Raw genomic sequence first — 17,735 nt, 5'->3', positions numbered from 1 at the left:
CGAGGAGTATGAACTACATATGTCAAAGAAAGCTGGTGAGACTGCTGAGGAGAATGTGGCAAATGTAGCAATATCAGTGAAGAATATGTTCTAGTTGAGGAATATATGGAAGATAATGAAACTACAAATGAACAAAGACTCATCAAGAGAGCAAGAAACCAACCTGATAACTCCCTAGGCACCAACCCATCAATTTCAGGCCCCATTGTTGCTATGCATGGTGGGAATACTCACACCAATGATCATATTGATAACAACAACACTCACTCAGAGATCATGGATGGCATTATCATGGATATGCCTAAAGAACCTGCAGATGGTGCAAGGCTAGAAACCATCCTAGATCAAGGGAGCAATGCAAATAAGGTAAAATACTAGTTTTACTACTCTTGTTTTCAAGTTTCTTGTGAATTTTACTCATATTGTTTTTTTAGACACCTATATATTAGTAGCCTTTTAGTTATAGAATCAACCAACAACATGAGGGTATTAGCTTGGAATTGCCAGGGCTTCAAAAATAAAGTCACTAGAGACCATCCAAAGGATTTGATCTATAGATATGATCCTGGTATTATTTTTATATCTGAAGCTAAAATAGGAGCTGATAAAATGTCTAGATTAATTAAACCTTTTAAATTTCAAAACAGTAAGCTTATTTCTTCTAGAGGTATTGCTGGTGGGCTAATCCTTCTTTGGAAAGATGGTTTCCATTTCAAAATTGTCAATGCAGATACTTGAATTATAAATTGTCTTGTTCATGATGATCCTTCCAAGCCAGAATGGCTTCTTACTTGCATGTATGGTTCTTCTTATCCATCTCATAAAGAAAAACAATGGTCTTACATCAAGGATTTAGGATAATCCATTCAACAGCCTTGGGTGGTAATTGGTGATCTAAATTTGGTTTTCAGTAATGAAGATATATTTTCTACACATAATACTTATTCCTCCTCAAGATATCATGCTTCATCTGCAAGGAATGTGGCTGCTTCTTCTATAGATTCTTGTTATGTGAATATGGTTTATGAGGCAGGTTTAGAGGATATGGAATATTCTGTAAGATCCTTCACTTGGTCTAGCAATGTTCATGGTACAGGTGTGATAAGATCAAGACTTGACAGAGCAGTCATAACTAATGAATGGGTTCTTCACTTTCCTAATGCAAAGCTTCTTCACCTTCCACAGTTGGGTTCTGATCATTGTCCTATTCTGTTAGATTCTTCAACTTTAGATGGAGATAGAAAAAGAAACTGGAAGTATTTCCAGTGTTATGAAAGGGATGAATCTCTGAAAGAACAAATAATTGATGCTTGGAATCAAAATATAAATGGGTCTCATGCTTACCAACTTTCAAAAAGATTGGTGTTTACCAGAAAATATGTTTCAAAATGGAACAAAGAAAAGTTTGGTAATATACAAAGTAATATATCCCTTCTAAATCAACAACTTGAATCTATTCAGCAAGAACAACCAAATCAAGATACTAATTCTCCAGTCCTTCAAGTTGAGCAGCAGATTGAGCACTGGCATCAAATCCAAAGTGACTTCTGGGGACAGAAATCTAGAGATCACTATTATTTGGAAATGGACAGAAACACTAAGTATCACCATACCAATGCAAACAGAAGAAGGTCAAGGAATAATATTTCTGCCTAAAAAGACAGTAATGGTCATTGGTGCTCTACTAGATTGGAGTTAGAAAGTCTACTCACTGATCATTACAAAGCATTACATACTTCAGTTGCCCCTATCAGATATGATGCAATCTTGAATTGCATTCCTAAAACCATCACTGCTATTGATAACACTGAGCTGATCAAAGTACCAGATGCACCAGAAATATTAAAGGCTTTGAAAGATATGAAATCCTGGAAGGCTCCATGACCAGATGGTTTCCCACCTGGATTTTTTAAAACACACTGGGATATTGTTGGAAATGATGTAATACAGATGGTTAGACAATTATTTCAGACAGGTTACATACTCAAGGAGATAAATGCTACAAATATTTCTTTGATTCCAAAAACCAAAAACAAGCAGTTTCCTTATGATCTTAGACCAATTGCTCTTTGCAATACTTCTTATAAGATCATTTCAAATATTCTTTCTTCAAGAATGAAAAAAGTGATGAATAAAATTATTTCACCATTACAAGCTGCTTATGTCCCAGGTAGACAAATATCAGACAATATTCAGTTGGCACGGGAAATCATTCATGCCATGAAGAAAAAAAGTGAAGAAAAAAATTATCTAGCTCTCAAACTAGTTATGTCAAAAGCTTTTGATAGGCTTGAATGGTCTTTTTTAAGGGATGTTATGCTACAGATGGGCTTCTGTGAAGAATGGTGCAATTTAATTATGCAGTGTCTCAGTACTACAAAGATCTCAATTCTACTCAATGGTGCTCCTTGCAATACTTATTATCCTTCAAGAGGAATTGGACACGGTGATCCTCTATCACCCTATCTCTTTATCATTGTTATGGAAGCTTTCTCTAGAAAGCTGTATACAGCTGAACAGAATCATCAAATTGAGGGGATAAAAATAGCTCCAAATGCTCCTCCTATCTCCCATTTATTCTTTGCAGATGATTGTCTGTTGTTTGCTAATGCTGACTTATTGAATGTCAATAATCTTCTTCAAATAATAGAAGATTTTGGAGCTGCTTCAGGGCAAATGGTTAACTTCAGTAAATCCATTGTCCATTTTAGCATCAATGTACCACAAAGATTCTGTAGAATACTGTCAAGAAGGCTCAAGGTTCCAAGCATGAACCCAAATGAGAAATATTTGGGCATTCCTCTCTTAATTGGTAAAAATAAGAAGCAATGTTTTGAGCACCTTCAAGACAAGGTCAAAAACAAATTATCCATTTGGGGAAGCAGCACTTTATCTCAATGTGGAAAGTCTCAACAAATAAGAACAGTCACTAATACAATTCCTGCCTATACAATGAGTTGTCTGCAGATTCCTATGGAGATCATTAACAACATCAATGTTATGCAAAGGGATTTCTGGTGGGGTTTTGATGAAAAAAGGGTACTTACACTATCTCTTGGAAATTTCTGAAAAGGCATAAGGATATTGGTGGTCAAGGTTTTAGATACTTGAAGATTTTGAATCAAGCTTTTCTTGTAAGGGCAGCATGGAGAATATGCACAAACTATGATGCACAATGGGTTCAATGTATGTCTGCAAAATACTTTCCTGGTACAAGCTTGTTACATGCTAACAAGAAAACTGATTGCTCTTGGGATTGGAAGGGTATACAAAGAAACATAGATTTCATTAAGCAACACAGTTTTTGGAGATTAGGTAATGGAACACATATAAAGATATGTCTTGATGTTTGGATCACAGGTATGGACAGTCCACCAACACCAAGACAAGATATTACAGACAGTGAAGATTATATTTGGGTAGAGGACTTATTTCTGCCAAATAGAAGACAGTGGAATGAGGACTTAATTTATCATCTGTTTCAGCCTGACACTGCTGCTTTTATTCTGCAAATGAGAGTTCCCATTGCTTCCACCGATAAACTTATCTCGAAGATGACTAAAAATGGCAGCTTTACTCTTAAATCTGCTTATAAAAAGCTTTTTGAAAACAGTTTGGGAAATGTGCAAGTCTCAAATTTCATTCAAAACACAAATCTCAGTTGGAAGGTTTTCTGGAAGATAAACACATGGCCAAGAGTTAGACACTTTTTTTGGAAGTGTCTCAATGACATGTTACCTACTAGGGTGAGGTTAACAAGATACAATGGTCATTTTTCTAAATCATGTCCATTCTGTAATCAACAGGATGAGCACATAATGCATGTTTTGTTTAGTTGTTCTTTCTCCAGAGCAGTATGGATGATGGTTCCAGGTGGCAGTGGATTTATTGCTGCAGCAACGAATAATGGGTTTGAGACAATGTTTGAAAACTGGTATAATCAAAGTTTGCTACAGAATGCTCAAAGTGATTGGCTGAATTTGGCCATGGTGATTACTTGGAGTATTTGGAATGAAAGATGTGAAGTAGTCTTTTAAAACAAAAAAGCTAATCCTCAGTCTACTGCTATCAAGGCCATAAGTTTTGCAACTTATATTGGAAATCTCAACAACAGGGAGAAGTCACTACATAATTTAAAATACATCTCATAGTCTCACTGTTTTGTGGAAACCATCATCTGCACCATATTTAACTCTTAACTGTGATGCATCCTTTGATATAAACACTGGACTAACTTGGATTGGTCTGATTTTGCGTGATTGTGCAGGTAACTGGAGGGGAAGCCTTGCTAAATGCTATGCAGGAGTAGCTAACTCAGAGAAAGAAGAATGTCTTGCTCTCTTGGATGCAACTATATGGAGTAAAGAGTTGCAAATATCTCACATTGTGATACAGACGGATCTGAAGAACATTGAGGGTTATATCAGCAACAACTCTCCTGTCATTGCCTGGGATAATGAAACACTTTTGCTTGATGCCATAGTTATTTTAAATACCAACTTGTTCAGTTGGAAATGTCACTTCATTCCTAGAGTTTGTAATAAACCTGCTGATGAATTAGCAAAATTCAGCAGGAAGTTTAGGGTAGAAAGAGTATGGTCTGACATTCCACCTACTGTCATTGAAACTCAATTGTCTTATGATTCTACAAACCTCAGTACTTAATAAATTTTAGATTGTTAGTAGCGAAAAACAAAAAGTTGGACTTTGGCCACTTCATGTCAGGGTCGGCCCTGCTAGTCTTAATTCATTACAGAACAAATCCCATTACAGTTGTTCCTCATAAATCATTTCAGCTACAAATGCTAATTTTTGGTTAGAAACTTTGAATAAAGCAGGAAATTTGTTCTTCAATGGACCATTAGTAGTCCATTTATCATACCAAAATCTGACTGACTTACCATTCTAAAGATGAAAATCAATATGATTATGTAGAAATGATGAAGATATTAATATATTTTTCCACACACCGGCGCCCTGAGGATTATAGCTTCATTATTCTTGAACTTTTGTTGCACAATCTTTCTCCACAAATCCTTCTTTTCTTTGGAATATCTCCAAGTCCATTTGGCTTTTAGAGCATTGCTGGTACATCTAAGCTGCTTAACCACCAAACTTCTTTGAATTACAGACCTTACTCCACGAAACCCAACACATCTTTCTCTTATCTTCTGTGGAACCCCATAAAAAATTTCTCATCAGTCTTGTTAACTTGAGTTCGATACTTGCTGACATATGGATCAAAGTAGAAAATATATTGGCAAACTTTCCAAACAAGTTTTGATAAGCACCAGCCTCCTTGCTTTGTTCAAAAAAATTTTATTCCAAGTTGCTAACCTCACCTTTATTCTCCTCCCAGACTGAAAATGTTCTTCAAGAAACACCCAATGGTGAGCCTAAGTTCTTAACATGTTCTTAACATGAAGTTTTTCAACTTTACAGCTCCACAACTAGAGACAGTATCACATCATCAACACCAACACTTACCACTGAGATATTTTCTAAATTCAACTTCATACCAGTAAGCAATTCAAAAGTAGATAATATCAACAAAAGCTTCCTAATTTAATCCACATTAGCATTGATAAATATCAAAGTATCGTCAGTAAATAGTAATAAGAAATAATGATACCTTATTGAGCCACTTGAAAACCATGGATTTGATCTCTAAGAACATCATCATACACCGACATTGAAAGAACTTCAACCACCTGTAGAAACAAGAAAGGAGACAAAGAATCCCCTTGTCTTAGCCCCTTAGAGCGTCTCCAACAGAGGATGAGAGTTTTATTTTCTTTTGACACATAGGATTTTAGACCCTGATTTAGATTAAATGCATCTCCAACAGTATGTCCTTTAAAGTAGGAAGGGTGTCAAAATAAAAATTGAAGGTCTTAGAGAAAGTCTTATTTAGACTTTGGGAATGACCTCCATGTCATCTTTCTGACTATTTTTTAAATTAATATTTTTAAATAAATTTTTCTAAACCAATAGGAAAAAGTGAATCACTTTTATCTTTATCCAAAGAAACAAATCCTATAACTAACACCCTACACTACTGGATATGGTTCATGTGAAAAACATTATTCTTTGTGTTATATACTAGGATATGACCCGTGCCGTAACGGCACGGGGCTATGAGTTGTTTTTGTGTTGGTTAAATATTTGTGTTCTTGTGAGACTACCAAGAGATAAACGTGGGAATCCTAGGGGAAATGTAATCTTTCTCAAACTGAATTCGAAGTGTTGATCGATATTATTAACATTAACCGGATCATTTTCTTGTTAAATGGCGATTAGGATGTCCACATGATCTACACTGACATATATACATCAGAATGTATATTTTTTTTTGGTGATTAAGATATCTAATGTATGTGTGTACACTGGGATCTGCACCCATTTTCATTTATGGTAATTGAGATAACCATCCATTCATAGTTGTTGCAAATAATACCAACAAACTTGAAAACCTAATGTCCCAGGAGGGAACACGTAGAAATTCCAGGTTTGAATAAAAGTAACTTTTCGATTGCATTCCAAATTACAAATGCAGTTCAGTCATCACTTAAATAGATTGTCATTTTGTGCTAAAAAAAAAGTTTAGTAAACTTTTTTTCGAAATTCAAAAAGTGGAATCTGAGTTGGGAATCCTTCTTTCATATCCTTAAAAAGTGTTATATCTACATTAATTTTTGGAACCACTAACAGTTTTAAAATACGAATATTGACTTTGTGCTTGTATCAATGTATAATTGGCATGGTTACACATTAGTAATACTTGAACTCCAGGTAAAAAATAAATAATCGGTTGGGATAATATAATTTACAGCCAGTCATTTTATGGCCATTAAACGTCATTATTCCCTAGAATATTCTAGCTAGGTTTGAGAGACGTTACAGTGTAATATGAAACCTCTTGACAAAGAATTATAACTATACATTTATGGTTTAAACTAACATATGAAAAACGCCCATCTTACATCGGTACAAAAAATAAAAATAAATAAATAAATAAAATGTAAAACATTAAATCCCACAACATTTCCTTGGATATTAGTGATACGAGGCGTCCTTGACTCTTTCTTAGCGGTGAAAAATGGCATGCGTGATGACATTGCATATGTCTTATGCCAAATATGCTTTTCCTTGCAAATTAATAATACAATCCTATTGTCTTAACTAAGTAGTGAAAGACTCGCGTTGAATAAAATTGCATATCAAAATTCAAGAAATTTCCCCTTCTTATATGATACATGTGTAAGAGATTTGATCTTTATCAGCATATGCGTTTGAGACCTAGAAGTAAATAAGAGACCCAGTCTAAATATGAATGGTATGAAAACTTGCAAATGGAACTGATATTACACCTTAACCTAAGAGTACATAATATACCTAAAACATCCATAATTTTATAATTTGCTAGCATAAAATGAACATGACAATTCAATTGAATATTAAAATATTTTTTAAATCAACTTCTATAAAGTGTAAGATATTTGTACCGATTTTGGTTACTTGGTATGTTCAATGAAATAAAAGAAGCTCAAATATTAGATGATATCCACATGGTAAAAGATTGGTAATGGATCAATTATTAGTCATGGTATCTTTAGATGAAAAATGTAGATGAGTTCCTATGAACTAAGCTCTCTTAAACTAAGATAATCTTTAAAAAATTCGACAATTTAGTCATCGCAATCATATATGTGCATATGAACCACATCTTCTAGCAAAAATTAGACTTGTACCTTTCTGGAACACCAAAACTTCTTCATTTTCATCAATGATAAAATGCATGCAATGAAAATTTGTGTAGTCCAGACACATATAAATATAGTGACGCATCCCACAGAAAAAAAAATGTATTATTGTATTGCTCCCTAAACCGCTTTCTTCATTGCTTAAAAATAATCTCTTGAAATTAGAAAATGAAAGATTATAGGTGAGTTTCAATAAGCCAGTTCCGCATTGCTTGTTTTGAGGCTTCTTAAATTTCAGTATTGCCAAGATGGTCGACTATGTATAAACAATTTAAGATGATCTACGAGAATACTTATTTTTAGATGTCAACTGGATATAACCATTATTTGACTATGCATGAAGAATTTAAGATACAAAAAAAATATTCACTTTGTAAACCATCAAAAGGTTATAAATATGAAGAAATGTAATTTCAAGTTTCACATGATACAAAAAAATTGAAGAACAACATACACACATAATCAAGAAACTTTAATCCATTTGATACGAACATGTACACAACTCTAATCCAACAAAGAGTATGAACTCTCTAACAACAGTAGCAATAGATTTAAAAAATGATATTTACCGACCAAGTTAAGTGCATAACAATAGAATGATCGTTTTCTTCGTCATTTATTTTCACTCCATGTAAATCCTTTGATTTTGGCCCCAAGAAGTCAAAGTCTAATTAGACAATTTTCTGTCCAGAGAAAAATAAAAAATTTAGTGTAAAAAAAATAAAAACTAATTGGTATGATATTAAAAAGAATCTAACATAAGAATAAAAATGAATAGATAGCAATCATATCTAATCAGTATCTTTTGACTGCAGATGAAAAAAAATCAAGATAACAAAATACACTATTAATGAAAAGTAACAAAGAGAAATTAAATTGCATAAATGACACAAATATTAGGCGTGAGACACCCTTAATCCATTGATGTTAAACAAAAAATTAAAGAGAAAAGCTATCAAAAATTATCTCAATCAAGCAAAACAATAGAGAATCATACTTTGAGAATAGAGTTGTGCAAAGGATGAAAAACTAACAAAAATTAACAAAAATTAAAAAGAAAAGCTAACAAAAACTATCTAGAGAAATTAAACTGCATAAATGACACAAATATTAGGCGCGAGGCGTCATGAATCCATTGATGTTAAACAAAAAATTAAATAGAAAAGCTAACAAAAATTATCTCAATCAAGAAAAATAACAGAGAATCATACCTTGGAAATAGAGTTTTGCAAAGGATGAAAGAGGAAGGATCCCTTCACACTTTTATTGTCACACTATCTCACACGTTGGACGTCATTTTTGTGAATAAAAATCAAATCGTAACGGATTTAAAGCTAATATTTTTGAGGATATGTTCCTCTTACCAAGTGCTGCACACCTACCAAAAACGAGCACACTCTGAAATATAAAACCTCACAATCTACCGGTCTTAATTTCGACGGCTAGAAATCCGCAGATTTTCAACGGCTCATTTTCAAAGTAGTAGATGATGATGGTATACGTCTCGGAATACGCTCATTTTTGGTAGGCATGTAGAACTTGGTAATAGGAACATATCCTCAAAATATTACATTCAAACCCGTTAGGGTTTGGTTTTAATTCGCAAAAATGACGCCCAACGTGTGAGATAGTGAAAGCTAACAAAAATTAAAGAGAAAACCTAACAAAAGTTATCTCAAGCAACCAAAACAAAAGAGAATCATACATTGAATGCGAGGAATATAGTTGTTGATTTAGAATAAAAGAAATGGTTTGACATTCAATGGGAGGAATAACTCCCAAATAAATGACATGAAAAATCTAAATTCATTGTCTCTTTAATATGTGAATTAATATGCCTAAAATGTGAATTAATTTGGACCCTTCTTTATATGCCTAAAATGTATATTGGAAATCTTAATATTTAGCTCAATCTGGACCATTCTCTGTATGCTTGGAATGTAATTGAATAACTTAAATATGTATCTCAATCTGGACCATCCTTTATGTATCCAAACTGTAGATCTCCGTCCATAGGGAGAAACACCATTGTTGTCCTTTATAATATAGATATGTAACCCCACAAATAAGGATCTAAATAAAAATTCCACATAGGATTTGTAGCGCCCACTCTTGGAGATGCTCTTAGAAGGCTTAAGTTTCTCGGTAGAGCTTCCATCAACCAGGACTGAGATATTGGAAGAAGAAACACACCAATTTATCCAAGAAATCCATTTTCAGCCAAAACCATGATTTTCCAAGATGCCTAATAAAGTCTTCCATTTGACATTGTCAAATGTTTTCTCCATGTCAATTTTACGAAGAACGCCAGGCTTCTTCTCCTTCAGTCTGCTATCTATACACTAACTAGCTATCAAAACACCATCCAATGTTTGTTTATCCTTAACAAAAGCTCCTTGGTAGTCTGAAACCAGTTTAGGCATCACTGTTTTCAATCTATTAGCTAAAACTTTTGAAAGAACTTTGTAAGCACTTCCTAAAAGACTTAAAGGTCTGAAGTCATTTCAAGAACAAGTATCCTCCTTTGGGATCAAAGACAGAAAAGAGCAGTTAAGCCTCATATCCGATGAGTCATATTCAAAGAACTCCTCCAGCATATTCATGAAATCCTTATTGACAATGTGCCAGCATACCCTGTAAAATTCTATAGAAAAACCATCAGATCCTGGTGATTCGTTGGAACCAAAATGCTTTATCGCATTATACAATTCATCTTCAGTAAACTCTTCTTCTTCTATTTCTGGAAACTGCAGATTATCCAAAGAAAAAACCACATCTTTGTCTTCAGAGAACAAATTGGCATAAAAAGTCCTCATTTCAATCTTAATAGTGTTATGAAGGAAGCCTCTGTTTATGAAGAAAGTCATCGACGAGCATTTCACCGACAACGACCTTAACAAAGAGGAAGAAGCAGGTCGAAAGCCTCACAATACCATCATAGAACTCTTCAAGCTATCAGGGGTTTCAGTTGCATCTGATGCTCTTCCATTCCTTGGGTGGCTGGATATGGATGGGCAAATAGAACAGATGCAGAAGATAGCAAAGGAGGTGGACTTGATTGCTGAAAAATGCCTTGAAGAGCATCGACAGAAAAGGAGACTGCAAACACCAACAACTGCAGCAACAGTACCAAGGATCTATCACGATGGAAATGACTTCATGGATGTGTTGCTATTAGTTCTTGACGAAGAAAAGGGCGATCTCTTCATCAGTTATAATCGAGACACCGTGGAAAAGCCGCGTGTCTGGTACGTCAACTCCATTCTTATATCTCACACTCTTGTTACACTTGCATCTTTGATCAAATGGGTATGATGTGACGGTGGTTTTCCAGAAAATGAACTAATTGTTGCGCAGATGAAAATTGAAACCTTCCTTCAATCAGAAATTTAATTTGATATTGTTGATCTTGCAGACTCTTCTCTCTGCTGGCTCAGACACCACATCAATGTTGTTAACATGGGCTCTCTCAGTACTACTCACCCCCAGTATCTTAAGGAACACCCAGGATGAACTAGATACCCTAGTCAGGGAGGAGCGAAATGTAGAGCAATGAGACATCAACGACCTGGTCTACCTCCAAGCAATCATCAACGAAAAACTAGGTTTGTATCCTGCTGGCCCACTGGCATTACCTCACGAGGCTATTGAAGACTGTATTGTGGATGGATATAAAGTGAAAGCAGGCACACGTTTGCAGATTAACTTCTGGAAACTGCATCGAGACCCTTGAATATGGTCCAACCCATCAGAGTTTAAGCCAGAAAGGTTTCTTCCACAAGTTAATGGCGGTGCTGGTGGTGAAGCGGCACAGTTTACACCATTCAGATCAGGACGAAGAATATGCCCAGGGATGAATTTCGCCATCCAGACATTGCATATCGTGCTGGCTCGCCTTTTCCATGCATTCGACTTCAACGATGAATCATCTGGACTAGTAATAGACATGACTGAAGGTTCAGGCATAAGTAACCATGGCCAAAGTACACCGCTCAAAGTTCAACCTTGTCCCAGCCTCCCTGCAACACAGTATTAGAAGTACCAAGAATTAAATAAGAGGAAATGATTGTCGGACCTATTATTGTAATTGCATTTGCTATGTTTAAAGTATTTACTTGCAAGAGTCTTTGACAATGTTTTCTGTTTTCCTTCATGAGATAAATTTAATGTTCTAAACAACAACAAAGCTTCAAATTTAAACTTCGGATACAGACTACAAATTTATTTTCTTTATTATTATTTTATTTTCTTGTCCGAGATTTAGAGGCGCCAGACAGAATCAAAACTGTCTTAGGCGTCACTCAAATTTGTCTTGGTATGGTTAACTAGGAGAGCCTTGCTATACACTGTCCTAGGTCTTATTTAAGTTTATCTTGTCCTTTTAAGCTGGAAGACACTATCTATACATCTAGATAACAAACTTGGTGTTAGTCAAAGAATGACGTTGAATATTTTTAGAAAATATGTATAATGTAAGAATATAACATCATAAAAAAGTCTAAAGTATCAAGACCATACATATGAAGGATAACTCACTCTCTTAATATGAATCACCGGCAACAGGAGGCTTCTTGACTGAAAATCGAGGACCAGCATTGAGAGGGAGTAAACTCCAATAAGAACCTTGACTGTCAATGCAACAACTATGCCATTTGATCATGTAAGAACCCTCTGGAAATGCAGTAACATCTAATAAACAATTTGAAAATCCCTGCCCTCTCTGATTGAGTTCATCAAAAGACACAAAACACAACACAAACCCACAGCCATCACCACAAATTCTACCACGCTTTCTAGTACCCATTTCGTCAGTACTATTCATAACATAGAGCATCAGCGTTTCATTCAGATCCAAGGAATCATCACTTTCTGAAACAGGAAAACCAGATCGCCTCTGCTCCTCCTCCGTTTGTCCATCAGACGCTGGCGTGCAGTAGGATGGTTTACAAGCTAGAACGCAATAAAAGTTCGCAGACAGAACCTCAGGTACATTTTTCATTTGGAGACAGAGATTTAGAGACAGATGGGAGCCAGGCAAAACAGATATCTCATCAGATTTTCTGTTATCAGCACTACAGGTGAACAATTCTGCTCCAGGGCAAGGCCTGAACATGAAAATCAGCTCAAGAAATTATAATGTTGTACAAATAATAAAGCGGTAGCTAATTAATATACAATAAAGATTCAGTTTCACAACCAACATTAGGGGATTCACATTTTGCAGAGAACAAAGTTCAACGTGAACCTCCAGATTGATGGATTTTGCCACAAGAGTCCCAAAGAACCAAAAAAAAAAAAGCTAGAGTTTGGAGCAGCATACCTTACTTGAAAAAAGCATTTTGGAGTCTGAAGTGATATTTGCATCCACTTAATAAGTATGCCCCTCAGTAGTTGCACCCCTGCTTTCGACACTTGGCCTAGAATGCCCTTACAGTTCATTTTACTTGCCTCTTCTTGAAGATGCAGTACTTCCTTTACAGCATTCCTTGAAACAACCAAAATTTCTCGTTCTCTGAATCCAGATCCATATAGAAACGTTTTTTGATGCAAGTGGAAGCAGCTCTTTGGCTCTTCAATAGAAGTCAACAGCACCTTTAACTTTGTACTTGTTTCCTCATCTACATGTTGTAACCTCTTGATTGCATCTTTTAGCAGCGTTGAATGCGAACACTTCATCAAATTCTCCAAATCACGGACCATAGATTTCTCATATAGGTTTGGATGGTAGAGAATAAAACCTGTACAAAAGGCCAGCACTGAGCAATTTAGAGCAAGCCTTGAAACGGTCCTGAAACTTTCAGTGTCCATACCAATGAAAGACGTAGCTAGAAGATCAAATTCCCGAACCAACCTATTCAATCGGAATGAGAATCGTGTCAAGAAATATACCAACAAACGAAAATCAGGTGCAGTTTCCTCAGCCTCAGAACTACCTACATACGAGACTGATGTTTTGCGGCAAATATTCGCATTGTTGCATGTATCAGAACCCAAAAATCTCAGAATATCAAGAGCAGCTTCTAAAAACTTAGCTCTTAAGTCCAAAAACCACTTTTGGAAATAAAAGGTTTGATCGAGTGTGGTAGCACATCCCAATACTTCACTTGCAGCGCGTATGCCATTGCAAGCTTCTGTAAGGCTTCCAATGTAATTCTGAGAGCCAGCATTCCAAGCGGGTAAAGCACTCGTACAAGGTGCAACCCTGACCTCACTTACTTGTTTTGGGAAATTAAGCAGAAGGACAGTGCTTTCAGCTTGAGCAAATAGAGTCAGGGATTTTAACCAGTTAACATTGGACTCTGATTGGACCTTATTTATCAATTGCCCAGACAGAATTGCAACAACCAACCACAATCCCTGACATGCCGCCCATTGTGCAAATCTGTAGACGGACCAATTATCCTTTCCTGCTATCATTTTTTTCATATACTCAACAACAACTCTCTCATGCTGAAACCTGTAATCAGTATTAGCTATACTCAACTCTTCTGCAATGGTATAGATTCCATTATCATCATTCACTGAGTAAGTCCCCATCACATGAGAGTGTAAGAATAATAAGTGGACGGTGTGGATATCCTGAGTAAATAAGCTGCTTTGGAGTATGACATTGAGCAGAAGCTTCATTGACTGGTGCAGTTGAGAAGTAATTGCACTAGCTACATCAAGTGTTTCGCAAGACTCCACAACTTTATATACGCAGGAGATAAGGTTTGATGCAACACGAACATGCCTTCCTACATCAAACATCACAGTATCACGAAAAGAAGACAACACAACTGCTGTTTCCGAGTTTTCTGTGCACAAATCCATCGTCGGTTCTATGATTAATCTAATTTTGTCAAGAACAAGAACACCAAATGATGGGTGTTCCTTAACCAGACTAACTATTAGATAGAGCAAGCTTCGACATTCTTGCTCCACTTCAGACGTAGTGCGACAACTCTTTAGTACCGGCTTTACCAGACCCTCTATCTGATCTAGCAGCGACAAAAGGACCCGGGATGGAAGATGAGTAAGATCATTTGCATCTGATGTCATTTCCATTCCCATTCTTTGGTCACAAGATATATCTACAAGAAGACGGAGGGCCAATAATCTTTTGGATAAGATAGGAGATTGAGCTGCTGCCTTAACAGATGGTAGAAAGTTTACCAATTCAGATATATCCATGCAAGAATGTCTCACTCTCTGTAAATTTCAAAAGAACCCGATTATAATTTGATAAGTTGTGTTGACAGTGACAGTGACAGTGACAGAGACAGACTAGGAACTGACCTTACACAATAACTTTTGTGCTTCACATTGCAAACCCAATGAATGGTTACTGCTATCCACTATATGCGAGAGTGCTTTGAGTAGACCAGCATTTACAGGAAAACGACAGACTCCTCCTTCCAAGAGAAAGTTCAAACATCTTAACGCGACAGCTTGCACACATGATGCAGATGGTTGCACCAGGAATGGCAAGAGCAAGACTACCTACATCCAGAAAAAAGAATTTAGGATAGTATGTTAAAGTTCTCCAAGGCAACCTTTCCTAGACATCCAACTATAATTTCTAACTCTCAAATTCGTGTGCGAATTTATAAAGTCAATAAATTATTCATTAAGTTACACATGTAGGACCGCTCCATATATCCCATCTTAGCCTATTTATAACTAATTTTGAACTCATAAAACTACTAATATCTTCAGCAGATGTTTTACACTTTTAAAAACAAGGTGAGCATGCCATGAAAAGAACAAAGCTACCATCTTTACACATTTCTTAGGTTTTAATCACAGATTGAAAACATGACTTGCTTAAAAAATTAAAAAGAGTACCTGTTCAGAGATCAGGAGCACCGACTTGGATGCAAGCTTTGAGAGTGCTACTAACATCTCTGCTATAAATTCCTGGTGGAAAGATTCCAAAACCAGCTTTTTACCTGCCTGGAGAAAAAACTATGTTAACGATAGTAGCATGGCCATTCTAAAAAAAGAAGTGGAAAATTTTCAGACCTTGTAAGCTCTCTTTGCAAGTGATAATGAAGTCCCCATACAAGTTAATCTGCGAGCTCCAGCTAGCTTTATATTTGAGGTTGTTTTTGACGAAGTTATCATGTTAATCAGCATTTCCAAGACAATACATGCGAAATCCTCTGATAACTCAGAAAAGCAACCAGCGGCGAATAATGCTGCCTTCACCTGACAAGTCAAACTAGTGGAGTTATTTTCTGTTTTTTTTTTTCATGATAATGTAACCCGAAAACAATGACAACAAGGTTGTGATCATATTGTCTTGTTTATCTGCTAGAAATTCGCAAGGATATCTTAGCGACAGAGTGGAGGTACAGGCAAACCACATGCAGGTATGTGGATTGTTAGACATGTTCCTAACTATTAGAGGCCTCCTGCACCAATATCAACCCAGTCATTTCGCAACACCACTTGGATAAAGTACTTCATTAATACCACTCGGCAATCTCCCACTATCTGACTAACAATAACAATGTTGTATGCACACCTAAGCAATCAAACTTTTGTTTAGATATACTACTGGTTTACACGCATGTGTGCCGCATGTACTTCTCTTATAGGAATAGCAGGAAATCCTAGTTCTGAGTAACTGAGATACTAATGGTACAAAAAAGTTCTGAGTAAACATCACACAAAAGAAATCAACACAATCACATGCTACACACAGAACATATTACACAACTCAGTTCATCAATAATATTTTCCATGAAGTCTCTGAAACATGTTATGAGTCGCATTATTTCATTGCTGAATAATTTTAAAGAGTAGATGCATACACGGACCTAACCTACCAAAACTTGCATAGGTATCTCATCTTGGCATATATATCCTATTGGTTTACTTATCAAACTGTATTTCCTTATAGGAATAGTTCTAACATAATTATGTTACTATTACTACAAAAAGTTACTGACTACTCTACTCGTTACTCAAAAGAAATCAACACAATCACATGCAGAACACGAAACATTTCATAAATCATGGCATCCATTCTGAAGTCATTATGACAAAAAGTAGAAGTGTATAATGATCTCACCTCGGAAACATGGCAAGAACCCAAACTGGACAAGACCATATACCTAATCTCAGCACTATCCTTGGCAAAATCAGCCCAACAACCAATTAATCGTAAAACCAACCCTCTTGATTCCACATCTCCAGTATCATAAACTAGCTTTACTCTTTTGAGAAGTTCAGCATAGTTAAAAACTCTATTCTTCCTCAATATTCCATCATAATTTTTCCCTTTACTTCTCCTGAACTTCATCTCTACCAAAAAAACTTTCAAAACAGAAATTCTAATCTGTTTATCACCAGATTTAAATGCATCGGCTAGCCGTAGAAGTATCGTATTTGCAAACAATCTATCTTCACCAGGAATTAAACCAAACATCTGTAATACTGATAATGGATAATTAGGTTCTTTACTCCATTGTTCAAGTCGAGTTCCAGTTTGTAATATCGATTCAATTACTTCACCTGTAATCATAAAATATATAAAAATCAAAAAATGTAAAACCCTAGGAATGAAATACCAAAATCATAAGCATAGAATTAATTGGTTAATCAGATTGTTTGTTACCAGGTTTTTTGGATCGGAGACCGTTCTCGAGCTCGATGCTCCATTGCATGGCGTGAGCTGCACAAATCTTTTCCATGGCTTTTACTTCTCGTCTTCCTTATTTGAGCGTCATCATGGTAGTATATTGAAAAATATTAGCGCCAAAGATAAAGGAAAGATCTTTGGGGTTATGTAAGTACGGGTTTGTATAGGGTCGGCTGGTCTAGCGTTAGCAATTTTATGAAGGGATATTTTAATTTTGGGTCCCAATTTTATGATCGGAGTTGCATTTGGGTCCTAAAAAGCTCAATATTAGAATTTGGGTCCCAAAACTATGATTGACTGTCTTGACCGTTAGGAAATTCTTTTTTTGCTTTTTCAAATAAATG

At 35.8% G+C, this 17,735-nt stretch overlaps 3 protein-coding genes across 4 annotated transcripts; 2 read left to right on the top strand and 1 right to left on the bottom strand.

The window, feature by feature from the left end:
- The first annotated feature begins 1,950 nt into the window (after positions 1-1,950).
- On the top strand, positions 1,951-4,665 carry LOC113278906. Its single transcript, XM_026527628.1, has 5 exons — positions 1,951-3,017; positions 3,074-3,264; positions 3,361-3,668; positions 3,807-4,002; positions 4,268-4,665. Exons 1-5 carry the CDS (start codon positions 1,951-1,953, stop codon positions 4,663-4,665), a joined length of 2,160 nt encoding a protein of 719 aa, XP_026383413.1.
- A 5,951-nt stretch (positions 4,666-10,616) lies between these two features.
- On the top strand, positions 10,617-11,319 carry LOC113278905 (cytochrome P450 CYP82D47-like). Its single transcript, XM_026527627.1, has 2 exons — positions 10,617-11,072; positions 11,179-11,319. The coding sequence occupies exons 1-2, from the start codon at positions 10,617-10,619 to the stop codon at positions 11,317-11,319; spliced, it is 597 nt and encodes a 198-aa protein (XP_026383412.1).
- A 327-nt stretch (positions 11,320-11,646) lies between these two features.
- On the bottom strand, positions 11,647-17,524 carry LOC113281261. 2 transcript variants are annotated; one of them, XM_026529960.1, is made up of 8 exons: positions 17,368-17,524; positions 16,822-17,264; positions 15,768-15,953; positions 15,591-15,698; positions 15,042-15,245; positions 13,084-14,954; positions 12,300-12,868; positions 11,647-11,782 (listed from the first exon to the last, which is right to left on the bottom strand). In XM_026529960.1, exons 1-7 carry the CDS (start codon positions 17,441-17,443, stop codon positions 12,304-12,306), a joined length of 3,453 nt encoding a protein of 1,150 aa, XP_026385745.1. In that variant the 5' UTR covers positions 17,444-17,524; the 3' UTR covers positions 11,647-11,782; positions 12,300-12,303. The 2 variants fall into 2 exon arrangements, with proteins under 2 accessions (XP_026385745.1, XP_026385746.1); XM_026529961.1 differs by lacking the exon at positions 11,647-11,782 and having other exon boundaries at positions 12,698-12,868; positions 13,089-14,954.
- Between the last annotated feature and the right edge of the window lie 211 nt (positions 17,525-17,735).

This window comes from Papaver somniferum, chromosome 5, assembly GCF_003573695.1.
Source record: "Papaver somniferum cultivar HN1 chromosome 5, ASM357369v1, whole genome shotgun sequence".
Taxonomy (NCBI): domain Eukaryota; kingdom Viridiplantae; phylum Streptophyta; class Magnoliopsida; order Ranunculales; family Papaveraceae; genus Papaver; species Papaver somniferum.
This window is presented reverse-complemented; position numbering and strand designations above follow the sequence as displayed.